The sequence below is a fragment of the Anopheles coluzzii genome, chromosome 3 (genome assembly GCF_943734685.1).
Source record: "Anopheles coluzzii chromosome 3, AcolN3, whole genome shotgun sequence".
NCBI classification, from domain to species: Eukaryota; Metazoa; Arthropoda; class Insecta; order Diptera; family Culicidae; genus Anopheles; species Anopheles coluzzii.
Genome location: NC_064671.1, coordinates 54,673,543 through 54,693,358, shown reverse-complemented (window position 1 = coordinate 54,693,358; position 19,816 = coordinate 54,673,543). Strand labels below are relative to the sequence as shown.

General features: G+C 39.0%; 4 protein-coding genes across 5 annotated transcripts; 2 read left to right on the top strand and 2 right to left on the bottom strand.

Moving 5' to 3' along the window:
- Positions 1-641: 641 nt before the first annotated feature.
- LOC120957658 (sialin) lies at positions 642-9,506 on the bottom strand. Of its 2 annotated transcripts, XM_040379968.2 has the most exons (8): positions 9,244-9,506; positions 7,774-7,938; positions 7,094-7,605; positions 4,558-4,766; positions 4,194-4,430; positions 3,116-3,544; positions 2,891-3,047; positions 642-1,873 (listed from the first exon to the last, which is right to left on the bottom strand). In XM_040379968.2, the coding sequence occupies exons 3-8, from the start codon at positions 7,128-7,130 to the stop codon at positions 1,479-1,481; spliced, it is 1,464 nt and encodes a 487-aa protein (XP_040235902.1). In that variant the 5' UTR covers positions 7,131-7,605; positions 7,774-7,938; positions 9,244-9,506; the 3' UTR covers positions 642-1,478. The 2 variants fall into 2 exon arrangements, with proteins under 2 accessions (XP_040235902.1, XP_040235901.1); XM_040379967.2 differs by lacking the exon at positions 7,774-7,938.
- On the top strand, positions 5,197-6,878 carry LOC120957659 (uncharacterized). The gene has a single exon (XM_040379969.2). The coding sequence runs from the start codon at positions 6,251-6,253 to the stop codon at positions 6,860-6,862; it is 612 nt and encodes a 203-aa protein (XP_040235903.2). The 5' UTR covers positions 5,197-6,250; the 3' UTR covers positions 6,863-6,878.
- Positions 9,507-11,611: 2,105 nt separating the features above from the next.
- Positions 11,612-14,585, top strand: LOC120956444 (2-hydroxyacyl-CoA lyase 1). The gene is made up of 4 exons (XM_040377917.2): positions 11,612-12,052; positions 12,394-12,516; positions 12,575-13,887; positions 13,972-14,585. Exons 1-4 carry the CDS (start codon positions 12,005-12,007, stop codon positions 14,189-14,191), a joined length of 1,704 nt encoding a protein of 567 aa, XP_040233851.2. The 5' UTR covers positions 11,612-12,004; the 3' UTR covers positions 14,192-14,585.
- LOC120956447 (putative polypeptide N-acetylgalactosaminyltransferase 10) lies at positions 14,315-19,583 on the bottom strand. Its single transcript, XM_040377919.2, has 4 exons — positions 18,690-19,583; positions 16,646-17,851; positions 14,926-16,168; positions 14,315-14,744 (listed from the first exon to the last, which is right to left on the bottom strand). Exons 1-4 carry the CDS (start codon positions 19,100-19,102, stop codon positions 14,562-14,564), a joined length of 3,045 nt encoding a protein of 1,014 aa, XP_040233853.2. The 5' UTR covers positions 19,103-19,583; the 3' UTR covers positions 14,315-14,561.
- Positions 19,584-19,816: the final 233 nt, after the last annotated feature.

Sequence of the window (19,816 nt, the reverse complement as noted above, 5' to 3'; positions counted from 1 at the left end):
TCACTAAACCCCACCTCAAAAATTACGCAATAGATTAAGACCTCTCTCTTTTTTCTTTTTTTGATATGAATGTTTCATAATTTTTGAAATAAAACAAGATAACATTATATTATATTTTACATAAAGAAAAGATATCCCATACATCAATCGAATCGGCTCCGTTCCGTTCCTTTTTCAAATTTAACTGCTTCGGTTCCATTCCTAAATTTTAAAAACTTTGCTAAAATTTGTTCTGACTGTTCTGTGTATTTCCAATAACTACAATTTGGCTTAACTTAGCATAATATTTGCAGTGGTTATATTTTAAAAAAGTCGAGGCTTAATTGAATGTTCACGCTGTGCTGTATATGGTCAGCTAGGGTTCGACTGCCATTCACACCGTTCCACCGAAGCAAGAATAAGAATAGCAGTGAAAACCCGTCTGCATGGTGCCACAAATAAGTGTAGAAACTCTTTTGACTATGTAGGTTTCTACGCTGAGTAGACAGATACTTTGAACAAATTGCCGATATTGTTGGAGGAGTCAGCGTATTTGGACATATTTAGACTTATTTTAAGGAGTTTTGGTACTTTTTGTAAAAGTTAGTTATCTTTTAAAAATTTTCTCAATTATATATTTGGTGGCCTAATTTATGATGCCCTTTTTATTTCTCGGAACCATTCTTACAGGTATTTCATTTTTATTTTGCCTACACATTTTCTATGGGATGTTCTACTGTTGTTATTTCCAAATCGTTTTTATTAATTTAGAGCAATTTTGCATTTTTAAAGATTTTTTTTTCTCAAATGAGCCACTTTGAATATTTTTTATTGTACTTTGTTTAAACACAAGTTACGCAATCAGCAGACGATCGTAAATTATTTTCATAAAATAAATAAATAATTATCCCAGTATTTTTTTGTAAAATACTTTATTGGACAATTTATTTGCATAAAAAAATATTGTTATCATGAGATACTTGTAAATTCTAAATTTTGTTTTGTACGAAAGTGAATTTCTCCATATATTAGATTGACCTAATTCTATTATTCCATGTTAAACCAGTTTAGTTCGGTTGGAACAAAGAAGATGGGATTCACCAAAAGTATCACGGGATTCTCAAACGACGGCAAAAATGCGAAGTTTTTGAACTATTTTTTGTATTGTTATGTTATTATGTCTCGACGCATAAGATAACTGACATACGTTTGATACAAATATACAAATAACCAAGACTCGGGGGACTGGTTTGAATGCATATATAAATGAATCTAATATAAGTCATATAGCTAAATTTAATTCATGAGCACCGCTTGCCTTTCGTAGCTAATAATACTTTTTTCGTTTGTTAGTATGGTTGGGAGTGTTACCGTATGACGGTAGGGTTCGATTTATCGACAGTAAATTGTCCTGAGATTCGATAGAAGAAGGAAAGGGAAGAGTGTGGCAAGTGAAAGAGTTGTGTGGGAATGTAGCTTCGGGAGGTTTTGTCGTAAACTTAGGTGTGTTGGAACTCTCCATTCGCTTGCGTTTGTTTCGGTTCGTTCCACTTCTGTACCTGTCCTGAACCAAAGACGATAAATATGAGCGCAGGAACGATGTAAGCTGCCGCACCAATCATGAAAACATATTGCCATTCTTCCATAGTACTCTGCTGAACGGTAAAGTGAGCTACGAGGATGGGCGAGATGAAGCCGCTAGACGTTCCGACAAAGTTAATGATACCGTACAGCGTTCCGGCAAAGTTGGGCGCCAGGTCCTGGGAGTTTTGGAGATTGGTCATCGTAGATGCACCGTTAAACCCGAGCGAGAGTGTAATGATGGCGACACAAACGTATGGATCGAAGCCAATGTAGATTAGCCCAACGAGAAACAGGCCGGGTATTATGTGAGCTGCAATTAAAATGGAATCAGTAGTTGCTCAGTCAGTCAGAAACGCACGATGGAGTGTACGAATGAGGTGTATGCGAAAGGCGCACTATGACCGATCGATCGCCTATATCGCTGCACTAAACATGGGGCTATTTATAGGTCGTCAAAGCAACTAAAAGCTGTACACTGGAATACACTGTTGGCAATTTCCTTGCGAAAATTGGCACCAATTATGAGTGCAAGGGGAAAGATGAGTGGTGAATGAATTTACTATTCCATAACGATATCCGCAGCTCACTGCATATGAATTTGTTTGAAAGTATTGCTTAAGATACCGATCGAAATGCATCGGCACGAACTATATGAGTATTAAAACGATGGGTTTTTTCCCGGAAAACAAGACATCAACTATGTCAAGAAACATTGTACATTTGTGCAAATGTTAGCTTATATTATGGCATGGAAATTCTACAGCCTCGTTCCGTTGTTATTGTATACAAAACAACCGAAATGTTTGTAAAATAACTTGAACTTGTTGTCGAGCGTCAGTTTGAGGGAGTTTTCTGGAAAAAGCACTTGAACCTGAACTGGTTCAAGGTGCTTCACCTCATACAACATTTTCATTGACAGGTCGAAACCACGATCGTAACACGGCATGGCAACAGTATGGTATTTTTTTGCCGTATGGTTCGTTTACAAGTTGGCTAGGATGGCGTGGATTTTAAAATGTAAATGAGCTATGAATGACCTAATGATGTTGATAAAGTATATCTTTCAGACAAAAGCGAGACAACAAGCTATGTGATGTATTTGGTGATATGAAATGATATGCGTAATCAACCAAATTTGCTAATTAATAATCATGGATATATGAAACATTAATTTGTTTTTTGTTGATATTTCAATTTATGTATATAGTGTTGTAGCGGCGTGAGACAGTCGTCAACTCGCACGATTTAACAACTGGTCCGAAAATAAAGTGTAACTGTTCTGTTATTATGAAATGATCAATAAACGTTAAAGTTATAAGATACTTACAGAATAAGCAGAAGGACTTGCGTATTGCAGTGACGCTCATAATCGATTTTTTACGAAGCAAATCACCCACTGTTCCGAATAAAAATGCGGCCAATGATCTTGCTAGATATGGTAGTGCCGCTAGGAATCCTGCTTTGGCAAGCTTAAATCCAAGTACCTGTTGAATGTAGAAATCATTAGGACAGTGAACAAATTACTAAACCCGTAGATGTTTAGAGGGCTTACCTCACTCATAAATTTAGGTGCTGCAGTTATCAAGAAGTACAAGCCCCACAGGTTGCCAAAATGCAACACTAGCAAGGCCAAAAATGGTGGCGATGTAGCAAGTGATGCAATTGGTGGTAAGAGCTTCGATTTCGAGATTGTGTCGCCGAGTGACTTTTCTATATAGTCTTTCTCTTCCGCTTTTATGCGAGGATGGGTTGATGGACTGTCGGCTACAATAATGTACCACAGGACTGCTACGATGGCAGAGATTACTGCTGGAATGTAGAAGGCAAAGGACCATCCGAGCGTCTCAATTAGAACGCCGACCAGGGGCCACGTGATAACCGTGCCAAATGTTCCACCCATGAGAGCCGATACGAACTTTCCCTTCTCGTCTGGGGGTGCCCATTTAGAGATGAGGTTGTGTAATGCCGGATACAAAAAGCCCTGATATAATATAATTTACAATGAAAACAAAACAAATTAAAATCAGATCATAAGTAAAAGTTATGTGAATGCAAAAATAGCAACAATGCAAGCACAGCTGTTCTACTCGTATTTGATATAGCTGCGATTAGAACTAAACACTGTAAACTCTTGAGGCCAAGAAAAAAATAGGAGCTAATTTCGCTTTGGGCCAATCTCACTTTCACAAACATTCACAATTCACTTTACTCTGGAATAGCTGTCTAATAACGCATACAAAGAAACATGCATGTGAATGCGAGCATATTGAACTGTTGCCATGCATGACCACGCTCTCCCCCGCTCATGAACTCGTAACGGGGGAATGCAATTCTACATGCACCCTACATGGGGGGTAAAGCTGCAAAAAGGTTGAAAACTACTGATATATGGAGATAAAATTAAACAATCAAATTTGAAACAAAAATGTAAAACATTGATGCTATAATATTGAGTTAGTTAGGTAATTTTTACTTTCACTTATATTGTCGCTGTGCATTGCTGATCAAACCCGCTGCGATTTGAATTGGTTAAATATATTTGCTATCGATGCCACCAAAGAGAGTTATGATCCATATTTGTTTGGAAATAATATCGAGCATTCAGATAGATGGAAACCATGTTTACTTACACCCAAAATTCCTAGCGCCACGCGATTGGCAATAGTGGCCCACATGCCATTGTCAGCGGCTAGGGGAGTTAATGCGGTTAGGAGTGCGCTAAATGCCAACGACAGTCCAACCATATTACGTCCGCCAAAGCGTTCCGCAAAAATACCGGCCGGCAACGACGATATCAGATAACCGTAGAAATAGGCGCCCAAGATGATGCTTTGATCGTGAGAGCTCCAATTATATCGTGGACCATACTAAAATAATAGAGAAAGAAAAAGTTATTGAATAAAATCACACACATACACACACAAACAACCACTCGCTTTGTAGAGAATAATGAAATTTCGTAGCAATCATATACAAGATGAAGAAATCACCTACATCTGGGACTTTTGAATTTTCGATCATTGTTTGATTAGTTGTTCCATCAGATATGTTGTTATGGTCCAAGGGTGCAGATTGTTTGATATTGCTTTGAATTGGCTGCACCATTGCCAATATATTGACAGACATGTTTACTCGTAACATATAGCTGATGAGACATGCCATAAACAACATAATAGACACGTTGAACCGGGTCGGTATGCGATCTGCGAATTTATAAAAGAAAATACACGGAATGGATTAATTTAAAAGATAAGCATGATTTTTTTTAACGATTTCTGCATGATGCAAAATCATGATCGGGGTAGAATATACGTAATTGTGTGCTTTAAAGCGAGCTTTTGGAGATTATGAATGTGGATGGTGGAGAAGGAGATTTGTGCATTTAATGGCTTTATTTCGTTGTATTGTATGGTTATGGCAACCTTAGCTACTGTTCTCCCTCATCTAAAGCGATATAAATTTGTGTCAATACACGTGCCAACTATAAAAAACCCTAGCAATCAGTAACAGTCACGATTTAAAACAGCAAACACGATATAGTAACAAATAACAAGTATTGACTGTATACAATACTTGTACAAATAGTGAAAATATGTCTGCATAGCTTTTTATAACGTAATTAAATGTACTATGAGTTTTATATTATACTTTTTTTATATTTTTGAGGACTTTTATAAAAATTAATTACTAGTTTTGATGTTTGGTAATACGGACACATTATTGGGGAATGGAAGTGTAAACTTAAAATGCCAAATGCGACTATTTCTGCATCATATAACGTAACACGTTCTTTGTATGAGCTGTGTTGTTGCCATAATTTGATTTCAAAGAACGATACAACTGCAACTTGAATTACCAATACGACCTGTATTTACTAAATAAACACAAATACATCCTGAATTTTGTTGCTGCACAAGTTTATCACGCACTTAAAAAAATGTCGATATTTTTCAAGCCGCGCAAAGCCTAAATAAAACCGGGCTCGTGCGCGTCTCACGGGATGTTGCAAGTATGTGTCTACATTCATACCGGTATACATAAGTGATTCTTCGTTGCGTAAGCTTGTTTAGCCGATCATTGCCTCCGGATGACAAGTTTACGGTCACTGGTGTGCTATCAATTTGATTGCTCAAATCGAAATAACACGAACTTTGAATAGCATGTGTATGTTTGAATAGCCAGTTAAAGTGAAGGCTAGTTTGAGCTTCGGCGAGCTAGTTTTGCTAAAGAAAACAGGAAGCTGAAGCCAAAGTTGGCGATGTCTGGAATGTCGTAAGAACGATATGTAATGTGACTTAAGTCAAGCAAGCACTGGTTGCAGAAATGTACTGCAGCACTCAATAAGATTTACAATAGTCAAAATGAGAGGAATGCGAGTATAAGATGATTACTAAATTAAACTTAGTAGAAAAATGTAACCGTAGTTTACACAGTCTTGTCGTTGTTGATGTAAGAGCTCTCCCATGATGAGAGTAATAATAAGCTTTATCGATTCAGCGCATTCTTTGTTTGTACTTCTATTTGTGTTGGCACGGTTGATTGACCCTATTCTAATCACTTACAACGATCATAAGCTGTTGCCTTTGGGATAATGTTCGGTTAATGCTTAAGCTATGTTTCGTTATTGGGACAAATGAATGCAATTGGCCATAATTTCTTCCAAACTAAGCATTAAGCAAAAGTATAAATGTTGAGTGTTGAGCAACTCATAGCATCAGTCAATAAGTTGAATCAGTACATCATGCACTTGATTTTAGGTACTCTTCTACCGTTTGCGGTGCTAGTCCACGCTGCACCCGGTCCGTGTGAATTGCCAAGCTTATCGGAAGTTGGCAGCCAGTATTTGGTATTTGGGCAGGATTGCAGACAGTACGCGTATGGCTACAATGCTGGATCATCGGCTAAGGTGGAATTGAAGAACGCAGATGGCACGGTATACGGTGCCTATCATTATATCGATGCCAACAACATAACCCAGAAAGTAAACTACACGGTAAATGACGTGGATGGGTTTGTGGTGGAAGCATCTAACCTGCCTGTGCCATTAAAAGATGTTGTTGTCGATGCTTTAACAACAACAGAAGTGCCAACCACACTGCCGTCTGTTGTTCCGGAGCAAGAAACAACTCCGTTCAAACTAGTGCGCGAGTCTAGTGTCAGCCAATCCAAGGATCGTGATATATATTTGAAACCAATCCTTTCCGTATGGTTTCCCGCCAGTTCGTACAACCCAGACCATGTCGTAGTGCAGCACGCTGAACTTTCAGCATCGAAGCAAGAACATGATAAAAGAGTTTGAAGAATTGTCCTGGATATAGTACACCACGGAGTTACAAACAAAACAATTATATAATTCAATAAATTGTATGGTCAATGTTCTGAATGTAGTACGAATATGGAAATTGTATCGTGAATAGTTTAATAACGCATTCGAAAATGCAAAATATGTTGTTTCAGTTTCAATATATGTTTAAAATATAAAATTTAAATAATAATAAATTAAAACATAAAAAAAATAATTTTAGCTTACCTATCGCTTTAATGAAATGGATTAGCGGCCCGTACATGCTTAAGGTGTTGTTGCTTTACAGATGATTGAAGTTTGAAAAAATAAGATTAACGCTAAATTTTTTACTAAAAAGAGTATTTACACCTTTTTTTGTATGTATGCGTTCACTTGTTTGACACAATTTTTTCACACTTTTAACGAACTACGATTGATCAGTCACGCACGGAACGTGTCACACTTGAACGCTGTTTATATACCTCTCTCAACCATGAACTGACGGAAGATTCACCATCACGTGCGTTATATTATTTTATTTTGCGAACCATTCAATTCAAACGCGTTTAGAATTGATATTAAACGAACGCGCGTTCGGTTCCGAACCAGCTGCCCATGGCTCCTCACGCTTTACCGGCAATTCGCACAGTTGAGGTCAGTTGCCTCGATCATAGCATGAACTAGTAGATGTTGGCAGATTGTCGCAAAGTACTTGGCTGGTGCACTCTACTGTGACAAGGCGTAGGTAGTGGAAGTTTCTGTAAAAAAAAGAAAACATAGGACAAGGAAATATTAGCAACACTTAGCACCTTGCGGTTTCATGTTGTCTGCGTTTGATGAATGTTGTTTTCCTTAGGCTATGCTAATAAACTGTTTCTCAATCAAACGATCATCATTGCATCTGAAGGAAGCTAAAAGCACGCTACCTACTAACAGGTCCAACCGTTGGCTTGGATTTCTGGCAAAGGTAACAAAAATTTGACGTTACTGTAGGGCACAAGCTTTGTTACTACATTTACGAGGCTGAATGCAATGGTATATAGCGATGCCATCGTAGCCAGGGTAGATAAGCGAACAGGTAATACAGGAAGCTAGCAAAGAAGCGTAAAAATGTCATTAGAAACGAAGGTTTTTGCTGTTACCCGTAGGCACAACGCATCTTTGCAATGTTAACCTTGCAGGTTAGGTAAAACCTTATTACAGCCTTGTTATTGTGTGTGGCATTGCAGAGCAGATTATTTAGATGCGTACGGTCCCGATGCGACAATCGTATGATAACGAGTGGTAATTCGAGCATGTGTGTAGCAATTACTTTGGAGCAATGGGCTTCATGGTTTCACGCACCAGATGAATGGTTCCGTAGACACTCAAAAGTATGAAGTGGTGAATGTATCGTTCATTAAGAACACTGGTATAATGTTATAACTAATTTTCAACATTTCACGCCAAGCGATTACCACAAACTTATTGTATCATGTACAACCATTTTACTTTTAATTAGGGTATTTAACGACGATAACACATATTTCGTCACCTACATTAATACGTGCAAGTATACAAAGATTACACTGTGCACTATGTGGCTTGCGTTACTAGACATTTCCATAAAGCTGAATAAACAAACAGCATTATGGTCATAAAAGATAGACACTAACGAGATTACCACAGAGTACCAAACCATCCGTGATCAACCAAAGATTCATGTTAAGGACAACGAGACAGTAAACGTTCAACAATACGAAGGCCAGTTTAATATAATAGTCAACTTATCAAGCAAATTTGTCATACACTGTAAACTATTACGAAAAATTTGTAACGGACAAGGCAAAAACATTGTAAATACGTGTGTTTGGTTTGTAATGAATGATTTAGTAAACTATGTAGGACTGGGAGTTTATTTATACTGAGTGATGAGGTTGCAAATAACAGCTTTTCTGTTTAATGAATGGGTCAAATGCGACTGAATGTTAGTAGTATGCCGGAAGACCACCCTAGTTGCTAATTAAATTATCGGTATCACAAGCTTGAATGACTCCCGAACAGGAAGATGAGTGAATCAGTAGCAGTAGATAATCGCAGCTATGGTCGATGATAATCTTTTGACCGTTGCAAACAACTTTTAGAGTGCTTTCCCAGCTTTGTGTTTTCCGCGATCGTGATCGTTCGGTAAATTTAACTACAATGGTGAACGTGATATACACTGAAATGTTTTGCTTCAAAAACTATTCACGCAGAAATCACAAACAAATTGTACGGTATGAAAATAATGTTTCCATTTTTTTTGTTTGCAGAAGGAAATATCTTATCGTTCAGTAATCATGTTTGGTAAACAAGCTCACTAATTTTGGTTTATAAATAACATAATGATTCACAAAGGTTTATTTAGATAACATTACCTCAAAGCTGCTGAATGATTAGTTATGGAAAAAACTTATTGCCCTACAAAATCTGAAACACTTCAAACGCACACTTAATGTTAACACAATTGTCACTCTAACAACCTCACTAACGGATCGCAACGATCGTACAATGTAGCGTGCTGATCACAAACAGACTGATAGCGAAAATTTGCCACCAGACAGTTATATTGGCGAAAAAGCTTTCACGTGTGCGATCTTCGCTGGTTGCTGTCGTTGTGGCACTGAATGTGCTAACCGATATCGCCGTGAGCGAATGTTTATTTTTTTCTTCGCAAAACTGGCTACGGACCTAGTCTGTGGAGTTGTCATACACACATAGGACGATCGAATGATCGCACAGCGTGGAGTGAGATTTTTAAAAAATAACACTAGCTTCCTACCCTTCCATGCTTTATTTTCGAAAGAAAGTTTTTACGAAAAAATCAGGGTTTAAAGTTTCATTTAAAAATAAGTTTATCAAATTCTATTTCATTACGTGCCATAATTGTAACTTGTATTGATTTACTAATTTGTTTGAATAAGAGAATATTGTATGATAGAATATCACATATTTAGCATTCGAGTAAAGATAGTTATTTTTAAGATATTATGCAATACAAGCAGATAATAATTAATTAACAAGCAATTAATTATTGAAGAAACTTAAATGTGATTTGGAAGATAAATAATGTTTTAATAAAAACAAAATTTGGATAGAACTAACTCGTCGGTGATAGCAGCTGTAGCAATTTATAATTACCCACTGACAAATCATGCGCGATTGGAAGCGAACCTAGTGTATTCGTTACGTTCCTTAAACAAATTTTTGAACGTTAAGCAGGTTCGGTAGGAACGGTAGGTCCAGTCAAAATGGTTGGAGCGATAAGATCGGTTGGAACCAGTATTGCACACGGAAACGTTAGTTTTGTGCCACTCTTTGCATTCGATACTCGTGATATAGACCGTGAACCTAACGTACGAAACCTACCCGTTCCGTTCCGTTTTTAAAAACAACTAGTTTCGTCCCTACTTTGTGGTTAAAAATGTCCCATCACTACCGCTGACACAGTGTTAACAAGCATCGATCTTTTCATTGCAAAGTTTGCCTGCGCATGGCTATCAGTGACATGATTGGTTTACCCATAGGTTTACCACAACAAGTAGTACGCGAACCAATTACAAGCGGATTTGGAGATGGAAGTGTTTCTAAATTTGACTGACTGCATGCTTTGACAGCGAATGACAGCATTTTCGGTGAGAGAAATCTCCTCGGCATGCAAAGAACGATGAAGCTGAGAAACATGTGCAGTTTATGGTGGACGATCAATTAAGGCCTTATTAGACGGAGAAATTTTTCCGGTCTGGTGGTACAGTCGTCAACTCGTACGACTTAACAACATGTCCGTCATGGGTTCAAGCCCCGAATAAACCGTGTCCCCATACGTAGGAGTGACTATCCTGCTATGGTACCAATAAGTCACTGAAAGCCGAGCCCACTAGTGTTATAGGCAGGCCTGGACTGACAGCGGTTGTTGTGCCAAAGAAGAAGAAGAAGATGAAGGAAAATATAGGCGGTCCTGATCACAGGACCGACCAATCTTATGGATTTTTGCTTGGAAAGTTAAAAGGCTATATAGGTCATGATTAGATGAAGCTTGTCGAAACACATTGCAAGAAAAGGACAGCAATGTAATGATGAGTTATAATACGCCTTCTATTGAGCAAACCTATGGAGCTTCCATTTTTTTCTATGGATATTTGATTTTCCAGTCTTTTAAGCCTAATCTGTGGCGATTGGGTAATGTAGACCATCGTTAATAAATTGAAATAGCTCAGAGTTAAAAGCAACACGTAAATCGTGCTATCGAATCTCACACTCATCTGTGGGAATCACTACAGCAGTGCATTGTTGAAGGCGCTTGTAAGTTTTTATTTTAGCAGTTGCAAATTCAAATTTCAAATTTAAAACGAAATTTTTCACGGAAATATTTAAAAGGTATTTAATTACTGCTAAATGCTCTGCTAATCGCCTTCAATTCGCCGGCGATTACAAGGCGATTAGATGGCATTTAACGGAAATTCACGGGAGAGGAACGAAATCCAGAAATACGAAAATTCGAGATACGCGGTATTTTGCGACCGTTTTCGGTTTCCATTAACATCTTGACGACCGCCTGTATTTTCTCGTGGTATGGAACTTTGGTTTGGTAGATTAGCACCCCTCCTCCCCCGGATCTGTAAACTTACCGAAATCATCTGAAACTCCTACCGAAAACTACCGATACAATTTTAGTGTTCCTACCGAAAACCGCCAAAATGATCTGGCCACATTGATCTAGCTCTTTATGAAGTTAGCAACGATTTGACAGCTGCTGGTTGGGGTGGAATCAAAACAAGAAATTTGTCTTTAGTTATTTACGCCTTTAGGTAATCTACAAAAACACAGGGCTACAGCGAATTGCTGTTCGTTTGTGTGAGGTGCTGGGTTTGTGATAATTTGTGTACTGCTTCGAATAAAGCTGTAGTTGGTTGAATATTCGCCTTGTCATATCTCCGCCCGTATGAGGCTAGGTCAATCTCAGGAAAACAGATAAGGGATCTTATTTTACTTCATTACTGTCCGGTTTAATCTTTCAGTTGTATGGTAAAGCTCTTTGCACGCAGACCATTTAAGAATTGAAAGATTGAATAATTCTACAAAAAATTGTGTAGAATATATTTGAAGTATTTTAAAGTTTGCTTTGAATTTTCCGAGGAAATGGAATTAGACGGAAACGCAGTGTTGGCTAAGTCACTACGGGAACAGGTAAGTTACGATATCCAGAGAATGAACGAATGATTTAAAATTGTAAGTCTATCGTACAATAATACCGCACGAAACGTAAACCCGTTATCGGACAGTAACGGCTCCCTTACGGTATGCATGCTAATCTTTCTGATAACGTAAAATGTGCTACGTTTGTGTGTAGACAACAAAATTGTTAAAGGCACTGTCATAAATTGTACTTTTTTGGTTTTGGTTTTGTTTTTATTTTTTCGTAAGAACGGATTTGTTGGCCGTATCACTAATTGTTAACTTTTATTTACTTTACTTGCATTAATTTGCATTAAATGTTCTGATTGATTTACAATTGTTTGACAATTTAGGGCATTGAATATGTGTTCGGGATTGTCGGAATTCCAGTTGTGGAGCTGTCAATGGCGATGCAGGCGGAAGGGTTGAAATATATCGGAATGCGGAACGAACAGGCAGCATGTTATGCGGCACAAGTATGTGATGGACCCGAATAAAAAAAAGGATTCAATAACTGTTAAATTTACTTTGCAGGCTATTGGTTATTTGACCGGTAAACCGGGAGTGTGCCTTGTTGTATCCGGACCTGGTTTGTTGCATGTAACTGGTGGGATGGCGAACGCGCAGGTAAACTGTTGGCCTCTATTGGTAATCGGGGGATCGACCTCGCAAGACCACGAAGGTATAGGTGGATTCCAAGAGTGTCCTCAAGTGGAATTGAGTCGACCATACTGTAAATATGCGGCAAGACCACCAAGTGTGGCCTTAATACCGATGCACGTCGAAAAGGCCGTACGATTGGCCTGTTATGGAAGACCCGGCGCCTCTTACCTAGATTTTCCCGGCAATCTGTTAACGGCAAAGATAATGGATGAAGTGTTACCGGTGCAGTACACCCACCCACCTCCACCAGTACCATTTCCAGACCCAAAGCTTGTTGCAGAAGCAGCACATCTTCTATGTACCGCAAAGCGTCCATTAGTGATCGTAGGGAAAGGGGCTGCATATGCGCGCTCAGAGCTACAAGTTCGTCAATTAATACACCAAACTAATCTTCCCTTCCTTCCCACACCCATGGGAAAAGGAGTCGTGCCAGATCTTGATCCACAGTGCATTGCACCTGCTCGTACCTTAGCATTGCAGAAAGCCGACGTCGTGCTATTGCTAGGCGCGCGTTTGAACTGGATATTGCATTTCGGTAGACCACCGCGTTATAGTTCGGATGTAAAAATTATTCAAGTAGATGTAAATGCAGAAGAAATGCATAATAGCGTACCGAGCAAAGTAGCGATTCAATCACACATCACACCTTTTACTGAGCAATTAATTGACGCACTTGCCAAAAATCATTTCCGTTTTGGTTACGAAAATGCATGGTGGAAGGATCTGAAGGCAAAGTGTGAGACTAACCGGAAAGTAGTCGATGCAATGGCACTAAATGTGGAAACTCCTCTGAATTACTACGCAGTATTTCATCATTTGCAGCAGTACATTCCCAAGGATGCCATCATAGTTAGCGAGGGTGCCAACACGATGGATATTGGCCGAACCCTTTTGCACAACAAGTTCGCCCGGCATCGTCTGGACGCTGGTACCTTTGGCACAATGGGCGTAGGACCTGGTTTTGCAATTGCTGCAGCTCTTTACTGCAGGGATCATTGCCCAGAGAAGAAAGTGATTTGTGTGGAAGGAGATTCTGCTTTCGGATTTTCAGGAATGGAAATTGAAACGATGGTACGCTATCAGCTTCCAATAGTGATAGTAATAGTGAACAACGGAGGAATATACACGGGATTTGATAAGCAAACATATGATGATATGCGTTCCGGAGGAGATTTGACGCAAGTGTGAGTATCTACAGTAAACAGTATATATCTTATATTAGATGTAGGAAGTAAAGAGATATTAAACCAATTCTTTTTCAAATTTAGAACTCCAGCATCAGCATTGACGCATGAAACACGTTACGAAAACATGATGAGTATGTTTGGCATGAAAGGTAATTTCGTACGCACCATTGTAGAGCTGCAGGCTGTTGTCAAGGATGCACTAACGGCAACAGACCGTCCACATATTATCAATATTGCAATCAGTCCGCAAGCGGACCGCAAACCGCAAGATTTTAAGTGGCTTACAGAATCGAAGCTTTAATCAGGGAAAGAGTGAACATGTGGCATATGTTAATCGTTGGTGTTGGGGACTATTATTAACTGGTGGGTACTGATGGGAAAAATTGTGAATGATGAAAGTGGTTAGATAGCGAGTGGGAGAGGGTTACTAGGTGGTTGATTTTTTTATTGGGACTGAACCAATCTCGATGTATTTAATCTACTATTTTATGTGACCTAAATTAGCCGAACAGATTCGTTTTGCTAGGCGCGGCAGATTTTTTTTATCACTTCAGTTGGTTTAGTTGAACAGAACAGGTTTAATTGGGTTTAAAAGGAGTCAGAGAATAATAGAAATGTATACAAAGGAGATAATAGAATGTATACAAAAATCAAGAGGGAAATAAAGGATTTTAAACTTGAAATTTGGCACCATACTTTGCCCAGTTTCTAAGACGTTCTACGTTCATTTGACCCATACGCCATCGTTGAGATTCTTGTTTACGGTTGCAGCGATAAAGAATAAGCTTGCCATTCATCCCATCGGCATCAAAACAAAAGCTTTTGTCTTTTCCAGCATAGATTTGTCGTGTGTCCTGTTTTGTGAGAAACGTAAAAATATTAGAATAGTGCAGCGTTGCACAGTGGGAATGATTTATAACAATGTTAATGCGAATATGGTTATCATAATGAAAATTGTTTTTTTTTGTTAGGTATAAGTATCAGCGAAGCAAATTGTTTTTGTTTAAGTGCAAGCAGTGTGCACAATGTTCTTACCACGTCATACTGAAATAATTGATTGCCTTGGAGATTATGGCATTGAAATAACTGCAATTCGGCGCCAACTGAATGATTAGAAGCATCAACACAGTTCGACGATCCCATGGCTTTGATGTCACGGCGCCACGTGAATCGAAAGTGCTGTTCAGTTCGCTCTGGCATTGTCTTATTTGTGACACATAATGCTAAATTGACACTGTTTAAACTATTACTTTCCTCAACGCAAAGGTTCATAAAAGCTACATTTTGTATAGCACCGGAGGCGAAATCGTCCGGTTCTACTGGAGGGTAGTGATCAACCAAATCAGGAACGACTTCCTGCATGAACCACCGAAAAGGCTTACAATGCAGCTTTCTGCGCAATTGTTTCATCTTTGAGAGATCTCCTGCATCTATGGCGTACCGGATAGGATTTTTAGCATACACATATTGTTTATATTCATCCATCCATACTTCGGCGACTCGTTTATGATTTTTAGCCACAAAATCGTACGTTTTCGCGCTAGGAAACGGCGAATAGCTGCGATAAATATGCCCGACTCTGGAGCAAGGGGCATCCACCATGCGACCACCGCACATCCAAATCTTAAAGCTTAGCTCATACTGTTCGGCACCCCATATTTCGAGCATGTCATCATACCCTCCTAACTCCCAGAAAAATCGTGCACTGATTGCAAAGAGCCCCCCGGCCATAACAGGGCTTGGGAATGGTTGGGTTGGATCTTTCTTATCTTCCGGCCGTAACGGCAATCGTTTGTACAACATGTTCCAGTCGAACGCACCGCGGGCTCCTTCGTCCTGTGCTATGAACTCAAATGTATCGTCTTTAATAACATCTATGAAGGGACATACGCAGGTTCGATAGCTTTCAGCGATAGGTTCAAGTAACGGTGGTAGCCAGTTGATACCGACTTCGACATGTGAATCCAGGAACAGCAACACTTCTCCTTTGGCCACTTTTGCTCCCGATAGTCGCGCTGTGATGAGTCCGTTGCGTTGCGGCAGATGAATGACGCGAACCAAGGAATGAAGGTGTTTTGCAATGTAATCGTCCAGAGGCTGTTTGAGAAAAGGTTTCGTACTACCATCGTCAACAAGAATAATTTCTTTAAGCAAAACTGGTGGTGTCTGGCGTAAGACACTGTACACGGTACGCAGTAGTGTGGACCAATGTTCGTCGAAAAATGGTACTATAATACTTGTCTGTGGCAATTGTTTTGAGTAGTTAATGCGATGACACCTGTAACATAAAAGAAATGATTCATTAATGAAATGATTGTAGTTCTAGAACGATGTATTATAATAATTATGGCATAAAAAGCTGTGAAATGTTGTCGCATTGTGTGCCCAATCATCGGCAGGAAATTATTTAAGCCTACATATATCAAACGAGACATACAGAATAATTTACAAATTTTATTGGTAATACTGTTTTATATTTATCACATAAATTTCGCCCCGTAAGTTTTCCATTGCTTTAACAGTTTCAAATTAATTGAGCCAAACCTCCATCGCTGTGTGATACTGCTCGTGTCACAAGGATTCACATACACTTCTTTAGCGTGGGGATCACTATCGATGCACACACCGTTTCGCTTGATTTGCTGAGTTTTCTGCAATGAAATATTTTATGGATTAATTACAAGGTAAATTATTTCCAACCAACAAACTTACATGATCGTATTGGAAAAATTGGTTTCCTTGGTGCATGTGGCACGTAAAAATGGTTACCGGCGAACCTGGTTTACTTTGTGGTACATCGAAGCAGCCTTCACCATATTTATGCTGGATATCACGATGCCAGCTATGTACAAAATACTGATTATGATTGGTAGGTTCAATCAAGCTATTGGAACAAGGATACAATCCAATAGGCTCACCACGACCTCTTTGCATCGTGTCGATGCACAGGCTAGAGTCCGCCACACTTTGGATGGACCCAGAAGCATATGGTTCCGGTTCAACAGGAGGATACAGCTCAATGATTTCTGGGGCCACTTCCTGCAGAAACCATTTGAAGGGTTTGCACATAAGCTTTTCCCGAATCGTTTTCATCTTGCTCATGTCTCCGGCATCTGTTTTAGCATAGCGTTCTGGATCACGATCGTAAATGTATTGCTTGTATTCATCCATCCATATTTCAGCGACCCGCTTGTGATTTCTTGTGATAAAATCGTATTTTCTAGAGTTTGGAAATGGGCTATACGTTCTGTAGATATGACCGAAACGAGAACAGGGCGCATCAAGCATACGGCCACCACACTGCCATATTTTAAAACTAATCTCATACTGCTCCGCACCCCAGATGTCAAGTTCCTCATCGTAACCACCAAGTTCCCAGAAGAAATCAGCTCCAATTGCGAACAGCCCACCAGCCATGACGGGGCTTGGGAATGGTTCCGTCGGTGAGATTCTGTCTTCGTTCTTGATCACAACGCGCTTATAATGAAACGTCCAGTCAAATAGTCCCCGGCCTCCTTCATCCTGAGGATGTACGTCGAACGTTTGGTCATCGATGACGTCGATCAACGGGCAGACGCATGTTTTGGGGTTTTCAGCAATTGGTTCTAACAGCGGGGGCAACCAATTGTATCCAGCTTCGGTGTGAGAGTCGAGAAAGATAAGCACATCGCCAGAAGCAATCTTCGCCCCGGCAAGCCGTGCCTTGATCAAACCGGTACGTTCGGGCTGCCGAACAAGCTTCACCTTTGGTAGGTTTTGCTTAACGTAATCTTCGAGTTTGTTGTGCAGGAACTCCTTCGTGCTACCATCGTCCACGATAATAATTTCCTTCAGTAGATGGGGCGGCGATCTGTTAAGCACGCTGTATATAGTTCTAAGTAAGGTACTCCAGTGTTCTTCATAGAAAGGCACCACAACACTGGCGATTGGAAGGTGACTCCGGTAAGATTTCAATTTACAGCTAAAATAAAATATTCGATAATAAAATTTGTTACCTACAATGAAACCATCTGTAATCAACACTTACGTATTTACTTATTTATTTATATATATACATGTTTGTATGTAGTCCACGGTCGTCGTTACGAGGTGTTTTGTTGTGGTTTTGTGAATAATACAATATTACAGCAGTTATGCATGTTTGAATAGGTTAAACCTAGACACTCAATCAATAAACGATCAATCTGATACTACGTTTATAAACATTTAAAAGAATTTTAGGCTGTCTCTTTATCCGCTAGGAATCGTTAACAATAATAATAATAATAAAGTCGTGTAAAATCAAAGAATGAAGTTTTTTTTTTAATTCAATTGAATTCAATCTAACAGTTCAAGTGATTTCTTTATATGTTTTGTATGCAACTAGATTGATCCTATGAACAAAAGCTTCTATTAGAGCACAATTAAAATATTAAATTGAATGGGGTTACTTCTACATTTATATTAATAACACACTCATTTCTTAATTTTTTTACACATTACACAGGTTGTTTGTTCGGAAAACTGGGATGTCTTCTAATACTGCATGGACTTGAATAAACACGATTGAAAGTAGTACTGCACTTGAATGAAATCAATTGTTCGCCTTCGTGCGATCGTTAGCTCTATCGAAGTAAATAGAATGGTGTTTTATGTTACAAAAAAAAAACCGTTGAAAAATGTATTTTTGCAGCAAAATGACACGTTTAAAGTACCAATGATCGATTGTCCACGTAAACAGTTTTTGTCGGTATGGGTCTTGAGTGCTGAACTTGTTGCATTGATAAGCGTGGAATGTTGAAATCAAAGATACTACCTACCTCGGATGTCTTAAATCGGCTATCGAACGATTAATGCTGATCTTATCGCTGAGTAGAGCGTTAAAGCCATTCTTGTAGTATAGCTCTTTCCGAAGTTCGCTAGTGGCTTCTTCTGGGCTGAGAGTAGCCGGCTTGCCTTGCTCACCTGGGCCAACACGATTCAAATCGTTCTGAATTTGCTCGTAGTTGTGGTAATCAATTTTCTTAAACTCGCGACTTTTGTGTGTCACATCAGCAAAATGCTCCTCAAAATGCCCAAACAAAATTTGCTGCTTTCTATGACGAAGCAATAAAACTAATAACACAGTGGCAGCGATCAATAGCAAATATCTGAGCGGATAGAGAAATTTGAATGCCGAACGAATGATAGATCTTATTCGCGCTTTACGAGCTTTGAGGAGTTTGTCATCCATCACGAAACGGGAAAAATGGTGAATTGAATACTTTGTGTAGATCGTGTATTGTTTATGCGGTGAACACTAAACCACAAATGACTTCGGCTGCAAATCGCGCAAACCATTCGACTCGACACGATGCATGCTAGGAACAGTTATGTCGTTCTGTTACGTCGACGATAGCACACTGATAATGTTTTTGTGTGATAGCTACGCATACCAGATATTCGGACAGCTGTTTCAAAGTGCTTGTTACCACATCTACTCGCGCGACAAGCTGATGTTGGATATCGGGCACGAGTTAGTGATAGTGTTTACGTAGCCCTTCACATACTTACATTTAACATCCAGAACCGACGAAGCAAAGTGAAAGAACACGTTGGCTTGTTGTACATGTGGTTGTTGTTGTGCTTTATTTTTAAATTAAGAACCGCGTTAGTTATTTACTACACTCACTTTTTGTATGATTGCAAATGTGTACGTGATACCCAGTGGATAATAAAAGTTCAAATGGAGCATCTGCCAAAAATATGAATGGAAAATATAAGTTGTAGCATTATGCATAAATTTTGTGTTGCATGTGTCGCTACAAGTTCATTTTAATTGTGGTTATAGGATGCATAAAAATGTATATGAAATATTTAATCGATTAATTATAATCTGAATAAGAGAAACTCCTTAATGCTGAAAAAATTGAATGTGAGGGAATAAAAACTGGTGGAAATATGTTCT